The sequence below is a fragment of the Lipophrys pholis genome (genome assembly GCF_963383615.2).
Source record: "Lipophrys pholis genome assembly, chromosome: 1".
NCBI lineage: Eukaryota > Metazoa > Chordata > Actinopteri > Blenniiformes > Blenniidae > Lipophrys > Lipophrys pholis.
The window spans coordinates 26,922,995-26,944,052 of NC_137635.1; the positions used below are offsets into that span (position 1 = coordinate 26,922,995).

Genomic DNA, 21,058 nt, shown 5'->3' on the forward strand with positions numbered 1-21,058 from the left:
ATACAGGCCAATAAGCCTTCTGTGCTGTGATTATAAAATTTTAACTAAAACCCTTGTACAGCGATTAGACCATATAATTCCCACAATTATTAATGAGGACCAAACGTGCTTCATTCCCGGACGGCAATCATTTTTTAATATGAGAAGATTATTTAATGTGTTATTTTCCCCCCATTCAACCGTGCATCCTGAAGTTATTTTAAGCCTTGACGCGGAAAAGGCATTCGATAGAATCGAATGGACCTATCTTTTTGCAACCTTAAAATTTTTTAAAATGGGGCCCACTGGAGGTGGATCAAAGTCCTATATTCAACACCTATGGCTGCAGTCAGGACAAATGGCCTGATCTCAGAATACTTTTCGCTCCACAGAGGTAAAAGACAGGGTTGCTGTCTGTCGCCCTTCCTGTTTGACGTTGCAATCGAATGTTTAAGTGGATGTGTTTGTGGGGATGCCACCTGGATGGGAGGGGAGGGGTTACAACTTTCGTAAGAAATATTTATCAAATGATGTCATTGTTCTTCCTACTGTGGAAAATTATAAATAAAGTTATTAAAAAAAATCAACAACAACAAAACGACAGAAGAGATTAAGGAAAGACTGAAGATCCCAGAAGGAACAAAACTGAAAATATCCTGTAATATAATCCACAAATAGAAATGGTCAGTAACCAGTTATTGAAAATGCCTTCAGCACAATAACAGAAGCATCTCCGAGCTTATAACAAAACCAATTCAATTTTCAATTCAATTCAATTCAATTTTATTTTAAAGCTCTAAATCCCATCAACAAACATCTCAGAGCCTCTTACAATGATCGAGAACAACAGAACCCAACTAAACCTTCCAGAGCAGCAGATGGAACAAGCAACAGTGGAAACCAGGAAAAACTCCCTCGCAGGAAGAACAGTTCATAAGAAGTCCCTCTTCAGGAAGAAAGCGTGGGGCGGACCCTAGACTCTGGAAGGGCAGCCATCCGCCTTGACCGGTTGGTGGGAGAAGTACATGGGATAGGACAGGGAGAGAGAGGAATAGAAGAGGGAGAGAGAGAGAGTGGCAGACAGGCCAGAGAAGTACAAATACTAAGAAAAGTCTATGATGAGCGTTGGTCTGATGATGAACCAATCTCAGTCTGGAGTTTAAGGGCCGTGCCGTTGCGGTGGGGTCCCGGTGCTGTGGTGGGGTCGGGTAGTAGGACCGTGGTAACTCCACTCTGGGAGTCTTGGGTCTGATCCCCTGGATCCTGCTCCCCTCCTGTCAGGGAGAAAAACAGACGGCGGCAGTATCTGGTGGCTCCAGTAATGTTGTTACACAGAGAGAAAGAAAGAAAGACAAGAAACAGAAGCTCCAAATGTAGAGTTCCTCCCTGTTGAGGAATACGACCTCTGTTGCTGATTAATTTGCCTAACTGACCACTACAGGGCTCCGGTCAGAGAGCACACGAGACATCAGAGAGGATTTCAGTCCTTTAGTGAGGAATCTTATGAACGGTGGAGTATTCTGCATACAGTTTTCTGTATTTTACTAATAAGAGTTTGCCATGGTGAGTTTACGGTTTTGCATTTTATCGTCAGTGCCTCCGAACATGCATAGAAGGAAGGAAGTGCCCACTCGGCCTTTAACAATAAAAGCGCCCACTTCAGAATAAAAGCAGGAAGCCACACTCCACTATAACTTGGAGAATTCTTAACACTCCCTTTAACGGGAGAGAGGAAATCCCCTCAGCAGTCTAGGCCTAGAGCAGATCAACTTGGTGCTCCTATTTTATTCCTAATGAGAAGCTTTATCAAAGAGGAAGGTTTTTAGTCTCCTCTTAAATAAACTAATGGTGTGGGCCCTTCGGACCGAGGCTGCTAGTTGATTCCAGAGTAAAGGAGCCATATGGCTGAAGGAACCAGAAGGAATGCAAATGTTTTGAGACATCGGAAATCACATTGTACATTGGACTTGACATAAAAACTGCCCATTTTCACACAATCTGTTGAATATTTCAGGCCGATTGTTTCACATTGAACACCTCTCTTGTGTTCCCAGTACAAGCCTGTGGCCTTTGCTGTACGCTGCAACTTCTCTTACACACCAGCAGACGACGACAACGTTCCCGTTCCAGGCCAGGCCGTCACCTTCGAAACCAGAGACTTCATACATGTCAAAGAGGTTTGAAACACACAAATGCTCCATTCAATCAATGTTCCAACCAAGATTGGTTGTTATAAGGACTCAGTTGTAGCGGTGGGCAGTAATCTGACACCTCTTTTCAGTTGCTAAGCAGAGTTGAAGTACTGTGCCAATGGATATACAGCAGCACAAAGAAGAAAGACACAAAAGAGAAGACCATGTGCTTGATTTCATTTACGAGATGCAATTTCAACATTTTGAAACTAAATTTTTCTTTCTTGTCCTTCTCAATGACCAGAAGTTTAACAATGAGTGGTGGATTGGACGGCCGGTGAAGGAGGATGGTGTGGTGGGCTTCGTCCCCAGTCCAGTCAATCTGGAAACCATTCTCATCAGGAGAGAAGTCCAAGCCAGGAAAGCTGCCAAGGCCTTAGCCAAGTACGAGCAAGTTTTATTTTGAGTGCAAAAGATTGTTCTTCAGTTAATTTTTTATTAGTGATGGGACTTCATCCCCCAAAATCTATCTTATCAAATAGGGGCTTCATGATTAAATATTGATTAATTGCAATGACTCCCATTTTAATCACATTTAATAATTTTTCACTTCAAGTTACTTTGATAGATGAATGAATGGACATACTTTTGTTTATGATATGCAATATCTAACACATAGTTAAGAAGGTATGAAACTGAGCACTGACCATGACAACCAGCAGATGTCACAACATGCACAAACAACCACACAACACTGGCTCATTTCCTCAAATAAACAAGTGGTGGGAGTTGATGAAGATGGATGGATGGATGGATGGATGGATGGATGGATGGATGGATGGATGGATGGATGGATGGATGGATGGATGGATGGATGGAGGGGGAACTAGAAGGGGTCATGGACAAGTTGAACCTGGGGTGTAAAGTGCCGCTCCAGGGTCTTCATGACATGCAACATCATTAAAACAATTATTTAGATATTTAGCAGCTTTGTAATTAATTAATTCATAGTGCCTGCCTCTTTAAGAGGCGAGGCACTAAGATTACTATTCCTAGGATGCAAACAATTTTTCAAACATTTTTCTGGCACAGTTTTTTCGGCGCGTAACTCGTCCTGCACCTTTTGGAGCAGGTACACAAAAAGCACCCCAAAATTTGAATAGTGTGCTATGACTTTTAAAAGTGCCACAGCTAACGGTTTCCGAAAAGAAACGTAAAAAGGTGGGGAAAATGTCCCATTCAGAGCGGATAGGAACAAAAAAAAAAAATCATGCTTTTCTGATGCCAGATTACATCGCCATATTTTCAGCTCGAGACTTGATTTGAATGTTAAAAAGTTGCTGCTCTTATCCTCTATTCAGAAGTGAAAACATATTTTTCACATCTCCGCCCAATTTTAATCTGTGAGCCTTCAAGTTTGGCCTGAAATCCGCCACAATAATCCCGGTACCAAAAAAGTCACCCACATCCAGCTTAAATGACTACCCACTGTTGCCCTTACACCCATAATAATGAAGTGCTTCGAAAGGCTGGTTCTTAAACACATCAAGGACGGTCTCCACCCCACACTCGACCCCCATCAGTTTCAGAGGACGCCATCGCTATAGCTCTGCACACTGTGCTCACACATCCAGAACAACCGCAGAGCTATGCCAGGATGCTCTTTGTGGATTACACCTCAGCATTCAAACCCATCATCCCGGACATCCTCATCACCAAACTGGTCACCCTGGGCCTCCCCCCTCTCACCTGCTCCTGAATGAAAGACTTTCTGACCAACAGACCGCAGACTGTGAGACTTGGCCCCCACCTCTCCCCCACCTGTACACTGAGCACCGAGTCCCCACAGGGCTGTGTGCTGAACCCCCTCCTGTACTGCCTCTACACCTACGACTGCAGTCCAGGCCACAAAAACAACATCATAGTGCAATTGGCTGACGACACCACCGTGGTCGGACTGAGCTCAAAAGGAGACGAGTCAGCCTACAGAAAGGAGGTGCAGAGGACAACAACCTGACACTGAACGCAGCCAAAACCAAGGAGATCATCGTGGACTTCAGGAGGAACAGAACCGAGCCGCTCCCCCTCTACATCAATGCCGAGTGTGTGGAGAGAGTTCACATGTTCAGGTTCCTGGGAGTCCAGATCTCCGATGACCTCTCCTGGACACACAACACCACAGCTGTCATAAAGAAGGCTCAGAAGTGTTTATACTTCCTGAGAGTTCTCAGAAGGACCAACCTGGACCCAAAGCTGCTGCTGGCCTTCTACCGCTGAACCATAGAGAGCCTGCTGACGTACTGTGTACCCCCCTGGTACGGGAGCTGCACTGAGGCGGACAGAGCCAGACTTCAGAGGACGGATGAAGCAGCACAAAGGATCGTTGGCTGTCCTGTCCCCTCCATAATGGACACTTCCTCCTCCCGGTGCCTCGGCAGAGCTCGCAGCATCATCAAGGACAGCTCACACCCCGGTTCTCAGCTGTTTGAACTGTTGCCCTCTGGCAGGTGCTACAGATGTTTACACACGAGGACAAACAGACTGAGAAACAGCTTTTTCCCCAGAGCCAGCACCACCCTGAACTCTCGCATGGAAATAACTGACGTGCAATACACATTCTATCACTGCTGCTACTTCTCACTGTGTGATTATATACACTGTGAAATACTTTTTAATATGTGAAAGATTTTAAACCCATTTTAAGTTTTTATGTGGGTTGTGATCCTGCACTGAATATAGGAGAACCTCCAAATTTCATTGTGCAATGTCGTATAATGACAATAAAGGCTATCTATCTATCTATCTATCTATCTATCTATCTATCTATCTATCTATCTATCTATCTATCTATCTATCTATCTATCTATCTATCTATCTATCTATCTATCTATCTATCTATCTATCTATCTATCTATCTATCTATCTATAAAGTTTTCAGCCGTTTTTTGAGTTTAACATGGGTGTGTATTGGAAAAGTTAGAGTGGGGAGATTTTCATTAGAGTGGGAGAAGCTGTCGATTTTCCCCCAAAAAACTTTTGTCTGGGAAATAAAGTTTTCTCAAAAAAGACATAATTGCAGCAAGAGCACCATTTCCTCCCATCCACTCCAATGTATTTTGGTGAGACATTTTCTCACTCAAACCCAAAATTTGAGACATTTGTCTCAAGTCCTCACGGGGAGACTGAACATTTTTAAAACATGAGAAGCTCACTATAAGTCCTTCAACTTCTTCTGACGGTAACGGTGAAGACATTTTTCAACCAAGTGTCACAGTTCTCGAACTATAATCAGTTGTTCGGGAGGTGCGCATCACATTTGGTGACTGTATGTTAGCCAGCCTCTGTAACTCAGTGACGGGTGCTGAGCCAGTGTCACATGCACCGTCTCCATGGCAACAGACACTGCTGCACCTAATCTGCCTGGTAACACACACTGCTCCTTTGATAAAGTGGATATGAGATGTCATGGTTTACCAGCCAGTGCTCACACACACACACACACACACACACACACACACACACACACACACACACACACACACACACACACACACGCACACACACACACAGTATCCTAGGTATGGTTTTTTAATGCTATTGCTATGCTAGTTAGCTTAGCTGATCAGCATGTGAGATAAGACCAGATTCCAGGTCAGGGACCCCTGGGGAGTAACCCTGTGTGATTTTCAGGTTTGCTTTGCTTTATCACCCCCCCCCCCCCCCCCCCCAGTGGTTATTTACTTCAAAATAAAATCTAATGTTTTAAGAGTTTGATTGCTTCCCTAATGCATTGTTTTAGGGTATAATTATTATGTGCTGTTTTAGAGCCTGGGCTACACTTTACTACAGTTTCAGTTCAATATAGACAATTTACTCTTCTCTTGCCTTTATTTTGACGCATAACTGGTGTTGACTGTTCTCACATGAGGGATTGACCTGTGCAAACAATTCTCCCGAATCGCAATGATACCATCTAATGGCCCACAGGGTTTTCTGTCATTCAGCTTCTTCTCACACTGTAACTTCATGTGACAGAACCATTTGGGAGGATTTTGCAATGTATCTATGGTGGCTGAATCACTTGAAGGGATTTTTTTATTTTGGGATCCAAATAGATGCACTGCAAGTATATATATATATATATATATATATATATATATAGTCACTGAGCATAACATGTTGTACAAAACTGGGACGATGATCTGTTTTAATCTGGCCCGATGAAGTTGGGAGTGGAATAACATCAGAGGAGGAGATGAAACATGAAAACTGAACTTTTTCTAATCTTTCAGCAAAGCAGCATCTCAAGCAACTCAAGATATGAACTCAAAGAAATATACTCCTCCATCACAAGGTCAGTATGAGAATAAAACTGTGTGAAATGTACCTCCATGTATCAGCCAAAACAATGACCATAGGCAGGTGACTTGAATGACTCAAGTCAACAGTTTTACCTTGTAGGTGAAGGACCAAATTATAACAGCTTGACTGGTCACTGCCCGGGTCAGAGCCTCATCAAAAACTGAGTGGGACGTAGTAGGCGCACAACAGTTAAACATGTTAAGAATTATATATATATATATATATATATATATAGAGTTTCCTCTACATTCATTTAGTCGTAATAGTAAATCCACGCCACAGCTCCTTCAAATTTCTTTTTTTTCTTTCTTTATTTGACACAAATACACCACTGCTGCAAGTGTCCACCGTCACAGCAGGGTCCCACAGTCACTGGGTTGGGTACTGGAGCTCGTCCAACGATAGGGGGGCGGGGACGCGCAGGCAGTATTTTTGTCGCTAAAGCCAGTTTAAGTAGTGGCAGCTCCATTTCAGTGCACAGTTTAAGGTAGTGAGCCTCCAGACGTCATTCGGATGGTCAATTTTTGAAGAAGACAGGCGAAAAAATAGCACACAGCTGCTCAAAGCCTCTAAAATATGTGTATAGTAGAACCTCGGACTAAGGGACCCGGTAAGAGCAGACACATCGTCGTGCACGGAGAAGTTTTAACTGTTAACACACTAATGAGCGACAGCCTCTCCTGCAGCAAGGTGCTGTGCTGTGACTCCTCTAAGTTTCACTTTACACCGTGAGGCAAACATCAGGCCCAAGGGCCAAAACCGGCTGCAAAAGGTTTCAATCCGGCCCCACAAACCACCAGCAAGGTGCTTATATAGGATTTATAGGAGTTTTTTTTTTTACATTTTACTGTATTTTGCAGCAGAATGTTTTATTAAAATTGACTTTATGTTGAGGTTGTCATCATTTCCAGGAGTAATTGTGTGTCTTACAAAATCATGGACAGTTTCATCGCGTACACTGTGTGCCACAACAAAGCAAAACTTTAAATGTAAAGTCAAAGGTTATTATAGCAATATTTTACCAATCCAGCGAGCGCAAGATGAAACTGGACTGTATGTTGCCCCTGGAGTTAAATTTTATTTTGTATGTATTTTGTATACAACTTTGTATATGTTATATACATGTACTGTATATGAATTGGTTCAGTTACTTTTAAATAAGTATGTTTCTTCCATAATATATTATTTGATCTTTGGTTTGTTCAGTATCATCACAATATTGTATTTTGTAGTCCACAATGGATTATGCACCATTTATGGTCTATTTTTTCAAAATTCTTGAGAGATTGTCTTTGGACCTCCAATTAACAGTGCTCTTTCTCTTCCCGGACCCAGTTTTAAAAAAACAGAACTCGGTTGCACTTTAGGTGTTTGTCAGTTTGTCGACTTTTTAGTTTTTGTCATTTACTTTGATGTTTGTTCTTTTGACTTCTGTCCTGTTGTCACCAGGTTTAATTTAATAATTGATTTTAATAATAATGAAATAAAGAATTCTGACATTATGTGAACTATGAACCATTGTCAACACAGTCTAGGGCAGTAAAACCTTTTTTTTTTTTTTTTCATAGATTTGTTGAGCTGAAAGCACAATGGAACGATATAATGTGTTGCAGTTCATTCTGTTGTGATATGCATATTGATTGTTGATATCAAGTTGATATCGAGTTGACATTGAGGCATATGGTCATTATTTTGTCTAATATGTGTATTTTTGATTTACATATGATGACTGCTGAGTCAATATGAGATTCTGTGCTTCTATCGTCCTGTTTGATCAGCCAATCAGCAGGTGAAGAAGAAACCGGTAAGTGACAGGACATGCACAGACACACGTTACTGCTGATGAAAACTAAACTTGAAATTTAATTTATGGTATATTCACAAATAGGAGTCTTTTGTTAATAAAGGTTGTGGACCTTGGTATGGGCCACAGTTCACATGTATTGCACATCAATTAACATTCACAGAACCAGAGACATGAGCTGCCTGGAGTTTGTCCATAACAGGAAATCTGTGTACCTCTGTGGGCCTTCCATTATCTGATTAAACTACTTAAATGTTTAAAGTGTTTCAAAACACACATACCAAATAATTTACTGTTAACTGAAGAGATCATGTTAGAATGACTGTTGTATTGAACGTTAACGGATATTTCTGTTTCTGTTTGTGGATGGCTGTAGGGTGAGCAGGTATCCATGTATGATGTGGTGCCGACTATGCGTCCTGTAGTTCTAATGGGACCCTCACTAAAGGGCTTAGAGGTGAGCCAGACTTCCTTTAACGTGTTAAAGGTCTTTAACTACGATTTAAACTTGTATCAGGATCTTCAATTTGAATCTCTCTTTTTAATTCCAGGTTACAGATATGATGCAAAAAGCACTATTTGACTTTTTAAAACATCGATTTGAAGGCAGGTAAGTTCCGTCACAGACATATTCTGCAGATATGTTTTCCTTCTTCTTTGTTTCTGTGACGTATGTTTCGTTGTATCTGTTGTTTTAAGCCAGCTAGTCATTTTTATTTGGTCTGTTTATGTATAATTTTATATTTAAATCAACTTTTGTTTCAGGTGGAGAGTTAAAAAAAAAGGCTAGATTCAATTATAGTATTTCTTTGGGTTCTTTGATGGGTATTGCCCTGTCGAGTAGATGACGCAGAATATAGAATAGAATTTTATTTATATAGCACCTTTCCCAGGCATGAGTCACAAGGTGCTTAACAGCACTAAAAACAGAAACAATTAAATAATATAATTAAAAATTAAAGTTAAACAAAACAGAGATAATATCATTAAAAGTGGAGAAGCAAGAAAAAAGAAAAACATTCATAGTTACAGAAAAGTAAAATTGAGCAGCTACAAGTCAAAGGCCTGCCTGAATAAAAATGTCTTTAACTGCTTCATAAAAACACCACAGGAGTCAACACATCTCAGCTGAAGGGGAAGAGCGTTCCTCAGCTTTGGTTCCAGAGCTTCAAATGCCCAGTCACCACGGGTTCTGAGCTTGGTGTGTGGAACCGTAACAAGCATTTGTTGGCCAGAAAATGGTGTTTGGCCATGTAATGCTTTAAAAGTTAGCACTAGTATTTTAAAACAAACAGGGAACGTGATCGGGAGCCAGTGAAGGGAGAAGAGGATGGACGGATGTGAAGGGGGGAGAGGATGGACGGATGTGAAGGGAGGAGAGGATGGAGGGATGTGAAGGGAGGAGAGGATGGAGGAATGTGAAGGGAGAAGAGGACAGGGGTATTGTGGGCTCTCCGGGTTGTTCCTGTTAAAAGACGAGCAGCTGCATTTCGGACTGTTTGAAGGCGGTTTAAAGATGACTGGGTTGAACAGGTAAAAGGGGCGTTACAATAGTCTAAAGGAGAAGAGATAAAAACAGTAAAATCCTCTCCAGCTCCACCTTGGACACCTTTCCTTTTAGTTTAGCGATGTTACGCAGGTGGAAAAAGCAGGAAGGTGTCACCAGGCTGACATGGTGGTCTAGTGACAGAAGCTGGTCTAAAGACACACCCAGGTTACGGAGGCAGGGTTTGATATCATCATTTAATGGCCCAAAATGCTGCTTAATGGGGGGTGTCCATCTTTGGGGGGCAAGTATAAGAGCCTCTGTTTTGCTGGCATTTAGCTGAAGGTAATTATCAGTCGTCCAAATTTTAATGGCCTGCAAACAGTCACTTAAAATGGAAAGATATATATATATATATATATATATATCTATATATATATATATATATATATATATATATATCTAGAGATCTCTTTGGGATTAAAAGAATAAAATAACTGAATGTCATCCCCATACAGATGGTAAGAAATCCCACTAAAACTGCTAATTAACTGACCCAGAGGCAATAAATACAATAAAAACAGTAATGGGCCCAGAACAGAATATGAAATTGAATTAACAACAACTACTAATAAAACATGTTTACAATCATGAACATGCAATAATCATTTTGCTTTTCATCCAGAATTACTATCACCCGGATCACCGCGGACATCTCTCTGGCGAAACGCTCCATTCTCAACAACCCTGGAAAGAAGGCCTTAATGGACCGCTCCAACACCCGCTCCAATTTAGGTGCTTTTTTTCTTTTTCTTTTGCTTTAGATTAACCCAGGACTAAGAAGTAGAGCCGCTTTAGTTCATAGTCAAAGCATTCATGCTACATACAGGTGAATCTTAGAGTGCGTTCACATTCCCCCGTTCGATGCGGACCAGAGTTCTCTTTAGGGACTTTCTGGGAAAGTATTGTTATTATTAATATTGATATTATTAAATTGTCATATATCTGTAACACTAGAGTATTTCACTGTCGTGAACCAACAAAGCCGCACAAATCAGCATCACTTACTCACTAATCTACACTTTGTTATCTTAATACATTCAGTGGATATATGCTGTCACTGGCACTAGTGACAGAAGTTTTTTATTAATTTTTTTATACATTAGGACAGGTTTGTGACAAAGGGGAATGACATTTATTTGTCTTTATCTTGTCTTTTTCATGCTGTCTCCTCCCAGATACTGCCGGTATGTATGACTGAAAGCTCTGATAGGGATTTTTTATTTCATTATAAATATTCCACCTTCCGGTTTCTTTCTCGCCATTTCCTCATTCCTGTACCTGCTTCTGATCCTATGTCCAACTGTGTCACCATGAATTTATTGTTGCCTGCCAAAAGAAAAGCAGGGACTGGCAGTTCTGTGTGGACCATCGACGCCTTAAAAGGGTCACAAAAAAACACTGATCCTCTCCCCCATATCAATGTTGTCCTGGGGCCTCATCTTTAAAACATTGTGTAGGATTCCTACTAAAAACCCAGCCAAAAAGCTGAAAATGGCATGTGCCCCCCCAAAAATCAGATCTGTTAAACCGTGTGTATGCACATCTGCATGCACTTTCTTTTTGTTGATCACAGTCCACCTGGAAGGTTGCACAGTTCAGATCCCGCTCCTCAACACACCCACTTTCTTTTTTAACATATATTGTCAATGCAAAGTGCGTCATCAATATTTTTGCATCTCAATCAGCCTGCTGGTCGATGGCATTTGACGCTAAATCCTGACAGAAAGACGAGGAAAATGAATTTTACGGAGAGCGAACTAGTCATGGCAGAGGTGGAGGTCATAAAAATGATCTTATTTGGTGGTCGCAGTAGTGTCTTCACTAATAAAAGAAACTTTTTGCGCGTGCCTCCCGCCACCGACCGATACCCCCTACTATCTACTATAGTGGGCGTGCATGGGTGGTGTTTAGATAAAGCAAAGCAAGCCATTATCAGCTAGGAGTGGTACCGTAACCCTAACCCAAGGGTGGGTTGAAAAGTGAGCGTGGAATACTCCCTTTTTGAACCCATAAGAACAAGAAGAAAATTCGGCAGTGACGTCAGCCAGCTGCCAAAAAAAAAGCTTTTTCTGCAGGACTGTTCATACATACAGATTTTTGTCGGCTTTTCCCTCGGCTCCCATCCGCTTTGAATGGAAAATTATTCGCAGTTTTTGGCAATTTTTTTTTCGGAAACGCTTAGCCGTACCGCTTATAAAAGTCATAGCACACCATTCTCGAATTTTCCGCACGTTTTTATGAGCTTTTTGTACGTGCTCCCAACGGTGCGGGACTAGTGACGAGCAAACGTTCTGCAGCAGGAAAAGAAGAATAAGAAGAAGCAGAAAAATAAACGCGACCCTAGGAATAGTAATCTTTGCGCCTTGGCTCTTTGAGGCAGGCACAACAACAACAAATTGGAATTTGGATTTCCCTACGAAACAAGACCAACGAGCTGACTGAGAGAAACCCATGGACTCTCACCAAGTTATGACTGTACAGCAGCATGACCAGTCCTAATGTGGAGCTGGATTCCATCTAGTGAAATCAGACCGGCACTGTAAACGAAGCAGCATTAGGAGAGGAGGGGGACTGTATGCACTGTATGTCCACAACAGATGGTGCAACCCAGTGCATGTTACTGTGAAGGAGACGATCTGTTTTTGGGACACTGAACTGTTAGCGGTGAGACTCCAACAACTCTACATACCCAGAGAATTCCTCTGTGAGCACATGTGGACTCTGCGTGTGATGTCATCCACTCCATGGTGTCCAGGGTGCAGATGCAGCCCCCTGAGGCCTTCATCCCCACTCCTCGGGACTTTAATCATGTTTCAATGGACAATACACTGCAGGACTGCAGTGTATGTTACTCCCGGTCTTTTACAGGTCATGTTGTGGTTACCCTGGAAGTATTAGGGCATTTGTGGTTGTTAATTTGCGGACCTGGAATAAAGCAGTCAACTGTGAACACATGCACTGCATGGTTAGTGTAATGCGAAATAGGAACACTAAAAGGGCTTTTATCAGTTTGTGTGCTGTCCCACCAGACTGAAAAGGACAGTTGATCTCCTCTATTCAAACTGTAAGGAAGCATACACAGCCGTGCCCTTCCCCCACTGTGGAAGTCAGACCTGGTCTTTCTCCACCCCCAGTACACTCCTAGAATCAGGAGTCAACCCACAACCACCTGCTCCTTCAGGAAACGATCTCCTGAAGCATAAGAGGCTCTGAGGGACTGTTTTGAGTTTGGACTGGAGAGTCATGCAGAAGCCGCACAATGAGGACATTGAGGGAGTCACACACTGCATCACCGACTGTCTACAGGTGCAGTTTTACCCATTAAGGCCCCATTTCGTCCACACCGAGTGTAACCGCAAACCTTTATAGTCCATATTAATGGTTTTATACTTGAGATTCACCCCTAATAGCATTCAATCCCATCCCATCCCATCCATCTATCCGTCCGTCCGTCCGTCCGTCCATCCATCCATCCATCCATCCATCCATCCAAAAAAAAGCAGAGAAAAGGCACTGACTCCTTTCTGTGTGTGGTTGTATGAGGCCGCATGGCTCGGTTTGTAGAGCAGTCATCTCTCAATCGGATGGTTGCAGGTTTGATTCCCATCTCCCCCTTTCCACATGCTGGTGTACTTGAGCAAGACACTGAACCCCAAATTGCTCCAAAAAGATTGACAGCACCTTGCATGGCGTCAGCCTCCACTGGTGTGTGAATGTGTGAATGAGATTAGTGATGCATAGCGCTTTGGGACTGCTCATGCAGTTGAAAAGCACTATGAAAAGGAAGTCTATTTACAAAAGCACCTGCTACAGAGGTGAAATGCAGCTCAGGGCTTTTCAAAAATGAAATTGTAAAAAGACAGGTGTTTTCAGTGCATGGTTGTAATGTAGACAGTGCTTGAGTTGTAAACATCTTGTGTTGTTTGCCTTTGCAGCCCAGATCCAGGGGGAGGTGGAGCGTATCTTTGAACTGGCCCGCAGCCTGCAGCTAATCATTTTAGATGCAGACACAGTCAACCACCCTCTGCAGGTTGCCAAGACCTCCCTGGCTCCAATCCTCGTCTATGTCAAAATATCCTCACCCAAAGTAAGCTCCATTATAGAAAGCAGTGCGGTCAGAATAAAGTACATCATCCCAAAAGTTTGTTAAGGAGTGATCCCTATGAAATACCAAAACTGTAATTGAAAACCACAATTAGAAATCAGCCTGCAGTACCTCTGCCTTCGTGTCTGGAGCAGAGCTGTTGTTACTTTTTCTCCACCTGATCAACATATTTTTTTCTTTGATTTGTTTTGAGTGTGTACAGCATGCTGCAAAGTCACAGCTCCCCATTAAAAACAATTCACACAATTTTTCAATATACATTTAATTGTGATTGTGTTATGTGTTCTTTGACCTTTTCTATATTATAAATATTAAGAAAACAAAAACTACAACAACAGTGTACCACTTAATCTTGTACAGGGGTGCTGTAGCCACTCGCCTGGACAGGTCGCCCGCCTATCACTGGACAAACACACAGTGACAGACAAACACACACACTCACATGCACACTTTGAGGTGATTCAGGGTTACTGATTCACCTCACATGCCTGTTTTTGTATTGTGTGTGTGGTGGAAACCCATACACACAGGGACAACTCCACACAGAAATGCCCTGGCAAGTGTGAGACTGAACCTTCTCACGGTAAGGCAGGAGCGCTAACCACTGTGCCACTGTGCCGCCAAAACTAGACTTATGATAAGCTTCAGTTTTCTTTATCTTTATTTATGTATGAGTTAAAGAACACGAGCCATTGGGAATAGACACAGTACAATTGTGATAGAAGTTGAGTAATGAGGCCACTCTGTGGTGCAGTGGTTTGCACTCATAGCAAAAAGATTATGTGGTTTCAGATCTGGTTCTTTCTGTGTGGAGTTTACATGTTCTCACGTGGTGTGAGTTAGTGCATTCCCTCCCTTAGTAGAGAAACCTGTGTCTGAGGTCAGTAGGTGACTGTAAATGTGTGTCTGTCCTGTGATGGACTCCTCACCTGTTCAGGTGAACCTGACTTCACCCTTTTAGCTGGGATCAGATGCAGAACCTGAGACTCTGAGCTGGAAGAAGGGGCGTAGAGCCGATACAAATTTAACATTCTTCCTTGGGGAAATCTTAACCTTATTGAGTGTTCAGACCTGATACTGAATATGAAACACACTGCAGATCTGCTCTCAACTTCTTGTTCACCTTCTTCTTCTCTCTGCCTGGCGATTACTAACACACTGTTTGTGTAGGTGTTGACGAGGCTGATCAAGACGAGAGGGAAGTCTCAGACCAAACATCTCAATGTTCAGATGGTGGCAGCAGACAAACTTGCCCAGTGTCCTCCGGTAAGTGCCACCATGTGACTGTAGGGTTGTCAATCAGCCAGTATTGAGCTGATAAAGGAAACACTTTGGGCACTCATCATAACACACAACCCTCTTCACTCCTGGTGGTAAACTTACAATTACTACACTAAACTAAACTAGACCAACTAAACAACAACATAACACAATCCCTAACAACAATACCAGCCTAATATAACTCCCAATCATGGCATTTAAAGCCCTACCAACCCAAGCTCCCATGGTGCATTGCAGCACAACATTTCAGTTTGTGCAATCAGCTCTTCACGCTTCAACATGGAGGAATGGAGGTGTAGAATGATAGAATGCTGCTCTACAGCCGTATCCAATGGCAACCTACTGAAACACACGCTGATCGACAAGAGTTCTCTTTCACATGAAGCCATTAAAAGGCTCATCTTATGGCTAAAAAATCCAAGCTTTCATTTAGAGTAGTATGTAGTTAGTGTTTTATTTTGCTGATGAACCACAAGTCTGGCTTCATTATAAAGAAGTTCTGTGGGTAGAAAATAGGAGCGTCTCATAGCGGAGTGCAATGCAGCCTCATGCAGACCTCAGCCTGCGGTCAGAACGCAAAACAAGACCTGGAAGTGAAGTTAGGTACAATCATGTTACCATGAAAAGTGTGGAAAAACCCCAAACTGCTTCTAAATTATATATCCGACGCAGCTGACAGGGCAGCGCAGGAGCTCTACACCAACAGATCGAGAGTCACCGGCTCTGCCATCGTGGATTAAATTATCTCGTTCCCTTGCATTATTAACTTGAGAGAGCAACTTATTATATCGTCCCCATGAGTTATTATTATTTTCTCTATAACCATTCCGGGGCTCCGTGGTCGTTGTAGATTTCAGAAAGCTGGTTCAGCGTCTCTTCCGCCTCGTAGGTAGTGATACCTCCAGTGATAACTCCGCCCCCACCTGATGACGTGCCAGGCTCCACTCTGGCCCCGCTCTGGCCCAGCAACGATGTGGGGCCAGCTTCGCACCCGTTTAGCCCCTGATAGGCTGGGGCTTTGGTGGTGGAAAGACAAAGAACTGGTGCCAAGTCTGGCCCTGGACCAGAACTAGAACCTGGTTCTTTTCCGGTGGAAAAGCCCCCTAAGAGGTTCTGTGAGCTGTCGCTTCTTAGGTCTTGTCCTGGGGAAACAGGTCTTCCTTGGTTGATGAGGTCAGTCTGGAGGATTTGCATGAGGCTGGGTGTGGTATGTCATGACAAATGAATGTAGTGTAGCGGGGACCCCCCGTGTGGGAGGAAACCGGAGTACCCGGACACACGGAGAACATGGATTTGAACCCACGTCGTTCTTGCTGTGAGGTGAGAGCACTAACCACTGCGCCAAAGTGCTTCTCACTCTAGTTCAACCACACAGGCAGGTTCGTGTCCAGAATGACCAGGACAGGAGGGGGACAGTTCCCAAAAATATAAAAGTTTATTACAATAAAAGAAGATAAAATCCAAACAGTAAAAGGGGAACAATAGATGGGCGAGGGCTTCACAGTAGCTGACCAATGGGTGCAAAACATGCAAAATTGAAAATGTACCTTCTGTTAAAATAGACTAATAGGGAGACCATGGAATAAAACAATAATGGGACCCAACACACTCCAGTCAGATAAAAGATCACTGCACATGTTTAAAAATCACCAATGATAAAATAACACACCAAACGGTCACTAAATAAACGTCCACAACTCCTGGACAGCTATTACTCGGACTGCACAATGCCCATTATATATTACACTTACCCTGTTATAATAAAACCCCAGAAGAAATCAAAACAAGAAAACGGGTCAATAAAAAGACCCTAAAATTAACTCATGAGGTGGGAAAACAGTGACAGTCCTATAAAACAAACAGGTGTTAAGTAATGTTCAGACTATCAGAAATCCATCTTTTTAAAAGAACTAACCTATATGACGTACCTTCAACTTGTTTAATTTATGTTCACACCAGCAGTGTTCTTCGTGTTGTGATGACTGCCACTAAAAAGAAACAGAATACATTTAAACATCACAGTTACATAAAAAGTCTTTTAGATCAATGTAACTGCACCTTTAAAGCCACCCCGTTACATGAAGATTGTCTTTCTTTAGAAATGAACCAACTTTTCGGAACCAAGTGTGGCAAGTTGTGTCCATTGTGTCCAACATTCCAGCACCACTGTGAAGTGGGATTTCTCATGACCAGTTCTTACCGTCTTCACACTTTTATGCTTTTTCTCTGCAACACTTCATCCTGTGGGGATGCCAAACGTGAGGTTGCTAAGCTAACCAACTCATTGATATCTCTGTTGGGTGCCGCAGCGGACGCCGATCAAGCCCGGGCTCGATCAGCTGGGCTGAGCCGGCCGGCCGGTTGCTGCGCCTACGTCCGCGCCCGGTTCTGGCCCGCGTGAGCTAGACGTACTGCGTCTGTCCCCGCATTGTGTCCACTCTGTACAGTGTACAGGGTCAGACGTGTGCTCCCCAGGCCAAGGAGCGGGGGTGGGGGTGGGCAGCGCACCTCAGTGCTAACAGCTGATTGACTGTTAAGCTAACAGCTGATTGATGCCGTTGCAGGTTGCTATGCTAACGGCTGACTGATGAAGTTGGTTTCATACTCGAACATCTCGGTGGAAAAGAGATTAAAGCGCTGTGGTGCTTTAATGGTGCACCACAGGTGCTCACCATAATACCAGCGGTGTTGTTTATGTTGATATATAAGTTGCTCCTGACTATACGTAGCAGGACCAGCCAAACTAGGAAATAAAGTATGACTGAGAGTCCAGAAACTACAGTGATGTGATAGTTAACCCACATTTCCAAGGCACTCTGACATGCATCATGTTCCAATGTGTGTGTGTGTGCCAGGACCGTTCGACGCTGCTGGCAGCTTTAATTTAAATGTATCTCCACTGTGTATTCCTTGAAACTGTTTCACCGGCAAACAAAACATTTTGTTTTGTTTGCCGGTGAAACCCAATACTTTTTAAAATTGCTGGTGCATTAAGAGTGAGTGACTTTGGTGGTTAACTTCTTTGTAAGTGAGAAGCATTTTGTCAAAATTGACATTGTTTTTGTAATTTCAAAACAAAATGTACCAAATACTGATCCACAGGTACTAAATAACATTTGTTGATCATTTCTGAAGGAACATTATAAAGGTCTTGCTTTATTATTCTTTTGTCTGCATTACCAATTATATTTCTTTAATGTTTTCTCGATAATATAAATTTATGAGTAAGTTTAATGTTTTGATCAGTTCTTTTTGAAGTTCGTGTAGTTTTGCTCTCTAATATACAATATGTGTTGTGAAGCCTCAAACACAGCATTCACGTTTAAAAGTGAGAAAAAAAATCTGACATATGTTGGTAAATAAATCTAAAAAACTTGTTTCATCTTTAATATTTTCTTACATCTTCATTTATAAATGTCCTCATCCACTGGTGACCTGGTCTGACTCTGAGTAAAACCTTCAGCGCGCGTCTGATTTGTTTCTAATCACTGGATTTTGACTCCTTTACCCATGTTTTTCCAGGAAATGTTTGACGTCATCTTAGATGAGAACCAGCTGACGGATGCTTGTGAGCACATTGCTGATTACCTGGAGTCGTACTGGAGAGCCACCCACCCTCCAGAGATGGAGCCTGCCAATGCTGTGGTGGCCCAGCTGGCGGAGAACACCATGCCCACCAGCCCCTCCGTAGTGCCGGTACTTCAAGCACACAGAGAAAATTCCCTCTGCATCATCCTCTCATCTCACCTCATCTGATGTCTTCTTATCACATCCTGTGTGTCGACTGTGACGTGTTCAGGATTCTGGTTTAGTTTTTAGAGGATTTACAGAATGTGCGGCACTATTTTTTCCTTCCATTATGCCATCTAACATTTTCATTTCATGTGTTCTCATCATTCTTCACTGGAAAGTTGAAGAAATGAACTAGGCCTACTTCTGGTGAGTGAGACTCGAATTTTATTTGGCACCATTAACAGAGACCTGCTCCATTTCTCAGCAGTCACATTCATGTCAGTTTAGGAGCCATTTACAGCCCAAGGTGATCTGGAATGGACAAACTCCATATGTTTCCAAATGTTGTACAAGTACATTAAACTGTATTCAAAGTGTCTTAAAGAAGAGGAAAAACATCTTAACAAGGGATAAATCTGTTTTTTGTTGGGGTTTTTTCCAGGATGAACAGAAAAACAAGAAGTCAGCCGCTGCCAAGAGGAAAAGCTCCCGTGAGGACCACCTCCACCATGAGGATCCTTCAGCCCAAGCTCAAGAGCGCAGGCCTGTGGAGGGCCACGGAGAGGAGGAAGAGTGGCTCCTGAGGCCTGAAACAAAGAGACCGCAGCACACTCACCACCATCACCACCACCACCATCACCGTCAGGACCACCACAGCCTAGCTCAGCAGCACAGCGATACCCCTGGCAACAAGGACATGCAGCCAATCAGGAGTCAGAGGGCTCCCCGGAGGCACCGGACCGATGAGAGTGGGACCAAGGCCGAGGAAGATGAGGAGGACCGCCACCACATCCACCAAGGCACCAAACACCACCACCACCATCACAACAGCAACCAACATCATCACCAGTCCCATCGTGGCCAGATGCACATGGGAGACGATTATGAGCAGGAGCACAACAGGCGTAACCGGCAGCACAGGCGTCACCAGCACACCCCGTCTCAGACTGATCACTTTCCTGGACACCATCATCCCAGATACCACCACTACCAGGGCAGAGACAGGGACAGGGACAGGGAGAGAGACAGAGAGAGAGACAGGGACAAACACAAGGAGAGGGACAGAGATGCTCGACAATGGCACAGAAATTCTTATATCCACTCCTGACTATTGTTTGTACTTTGGGGTTTATGCTGCTCAGTTTCTAAAATACTAAAGGGACAATGTGCATCAGAAGTGTTCCTCCTGCAGCGACTTTCATTTTCACCCCCTGACACACACCTCTCTCTCTCTCTCTCTCTCTCTCTCTCTCTCTCTCTCTCTCTCTCTCTCTCTCTCTCTCTCTCTCTCTCTCTCTCGTCAGGGATAGAAATGAAGTTTTTGCTCCACCTGCCACTGTGGCTGGTAAATCCTAAAATCAACTAGCCACTTTTATATTCAAATGTTTATGCATAGTTCCAGTACAATGCCTAAAAATATATTTTTCATGCATAACATATACGCAATGTATTTCCCAATCAGCTGATTATTCAGCATTAATATGATACCAATGAATGATTACAGGGTAAATCTATCGGCGGTTCATCTTGTGAAAGCACAACCATCACACATTCCAAACAGAGGATTAACTATTCCAATCAAGCTTATTAAAGTAAACATGACATTAGAAATATCTCCAGAATAAAACACATGGTAATAGTATATCTCAAGGTATCGGGCAATAGACACTATTTCATCTTGCTTGACTGCAGTGAGAAAGTTTCAGCATTACATTGTGAATTTCTAACCTGTTCCACACTTTATACCTGGATATGTCTGAATGAAATTCTTCAACATATAGTGGGAACTGTGGGCGATGCATTACTTGCCACCTGTAAGGAGCCATCAAATAACTCTGAGAAGAGTGGAGGTGTAGAACGGCGGAACACAGTTCTACAGCTGATTCTAATGGTAGCCTACGGAAACACAAACTGATCCACAACTGCTGAAGTTCTTTCAGATGAACATCATTAACATGCACATTTTAATGGGGAAAAAATACAAGGTTTTGTGTGTGTGTGTGTGTGTGTGTGTAGCACAGCACATCATTTTGTGCTAGAGATTTTAATGACCCCTTTTTTACTAAAATATTGGGAAACAGCAGTTTAGAAACATGCTTAATGGGTTTCTTCCT

The 21,058-nt window shown here is 42.8% G+C and overlaps 1 protein-coding gene across 1 annotated transcript in view; it reads left to right on the plus strand.

The window, feature by feature from the left end:
* Positions 1–20,052, plus strand: part of cacnb2b (calcium channel, voltage-dependent, beta 2b) — a gene marked incomplete at both ends in the record, with an annotated part of 57,601 nt that extends 37,549 nt beyond the window's left edge. Inside the window, 11 exons of the mRNA XM_080462660.1 lie at positions 2,034–2,156; positions 2,416–2,555; positions 6,404–6,465; positions 8,252–8,277; positions 8,654–8,734; positions 8,829–8,887; positions 10,449–10,558; positions 13,762–13,913; positions 15,102–15,197; positions 18,735–18,908; positions 19,387–20,052. Coding sequence (XP_080318786.1) covers positions 2,034–2,156; positions 2,416–2,555; positions 6,404–6,465; positions 8,252–8,277; positions 8,654–8,734; positions 8,829–8,887; positions 10,449–10,558; positions 13,762–13,913; positions 15,102–15,197; positions 18,735–18,908; positions 19,387–20,052 — 1,689 coding nt within the window. The remainder of the gene's footprint in view (positions 1–2,033; positions 2,157–2,415; positions 2,556–6,403; positions 6,466–8,251; positions 8,278–8,653; positions 8,735–8,828; positions 8,888–10,448; positions 10,559–13,761; positions 13,914–15,101; positions 15,198–18,734; positions 18,909–19,386) is intronic.
* Positions 20,053–21,058: the final 1,006 nt, after the last annotated feature.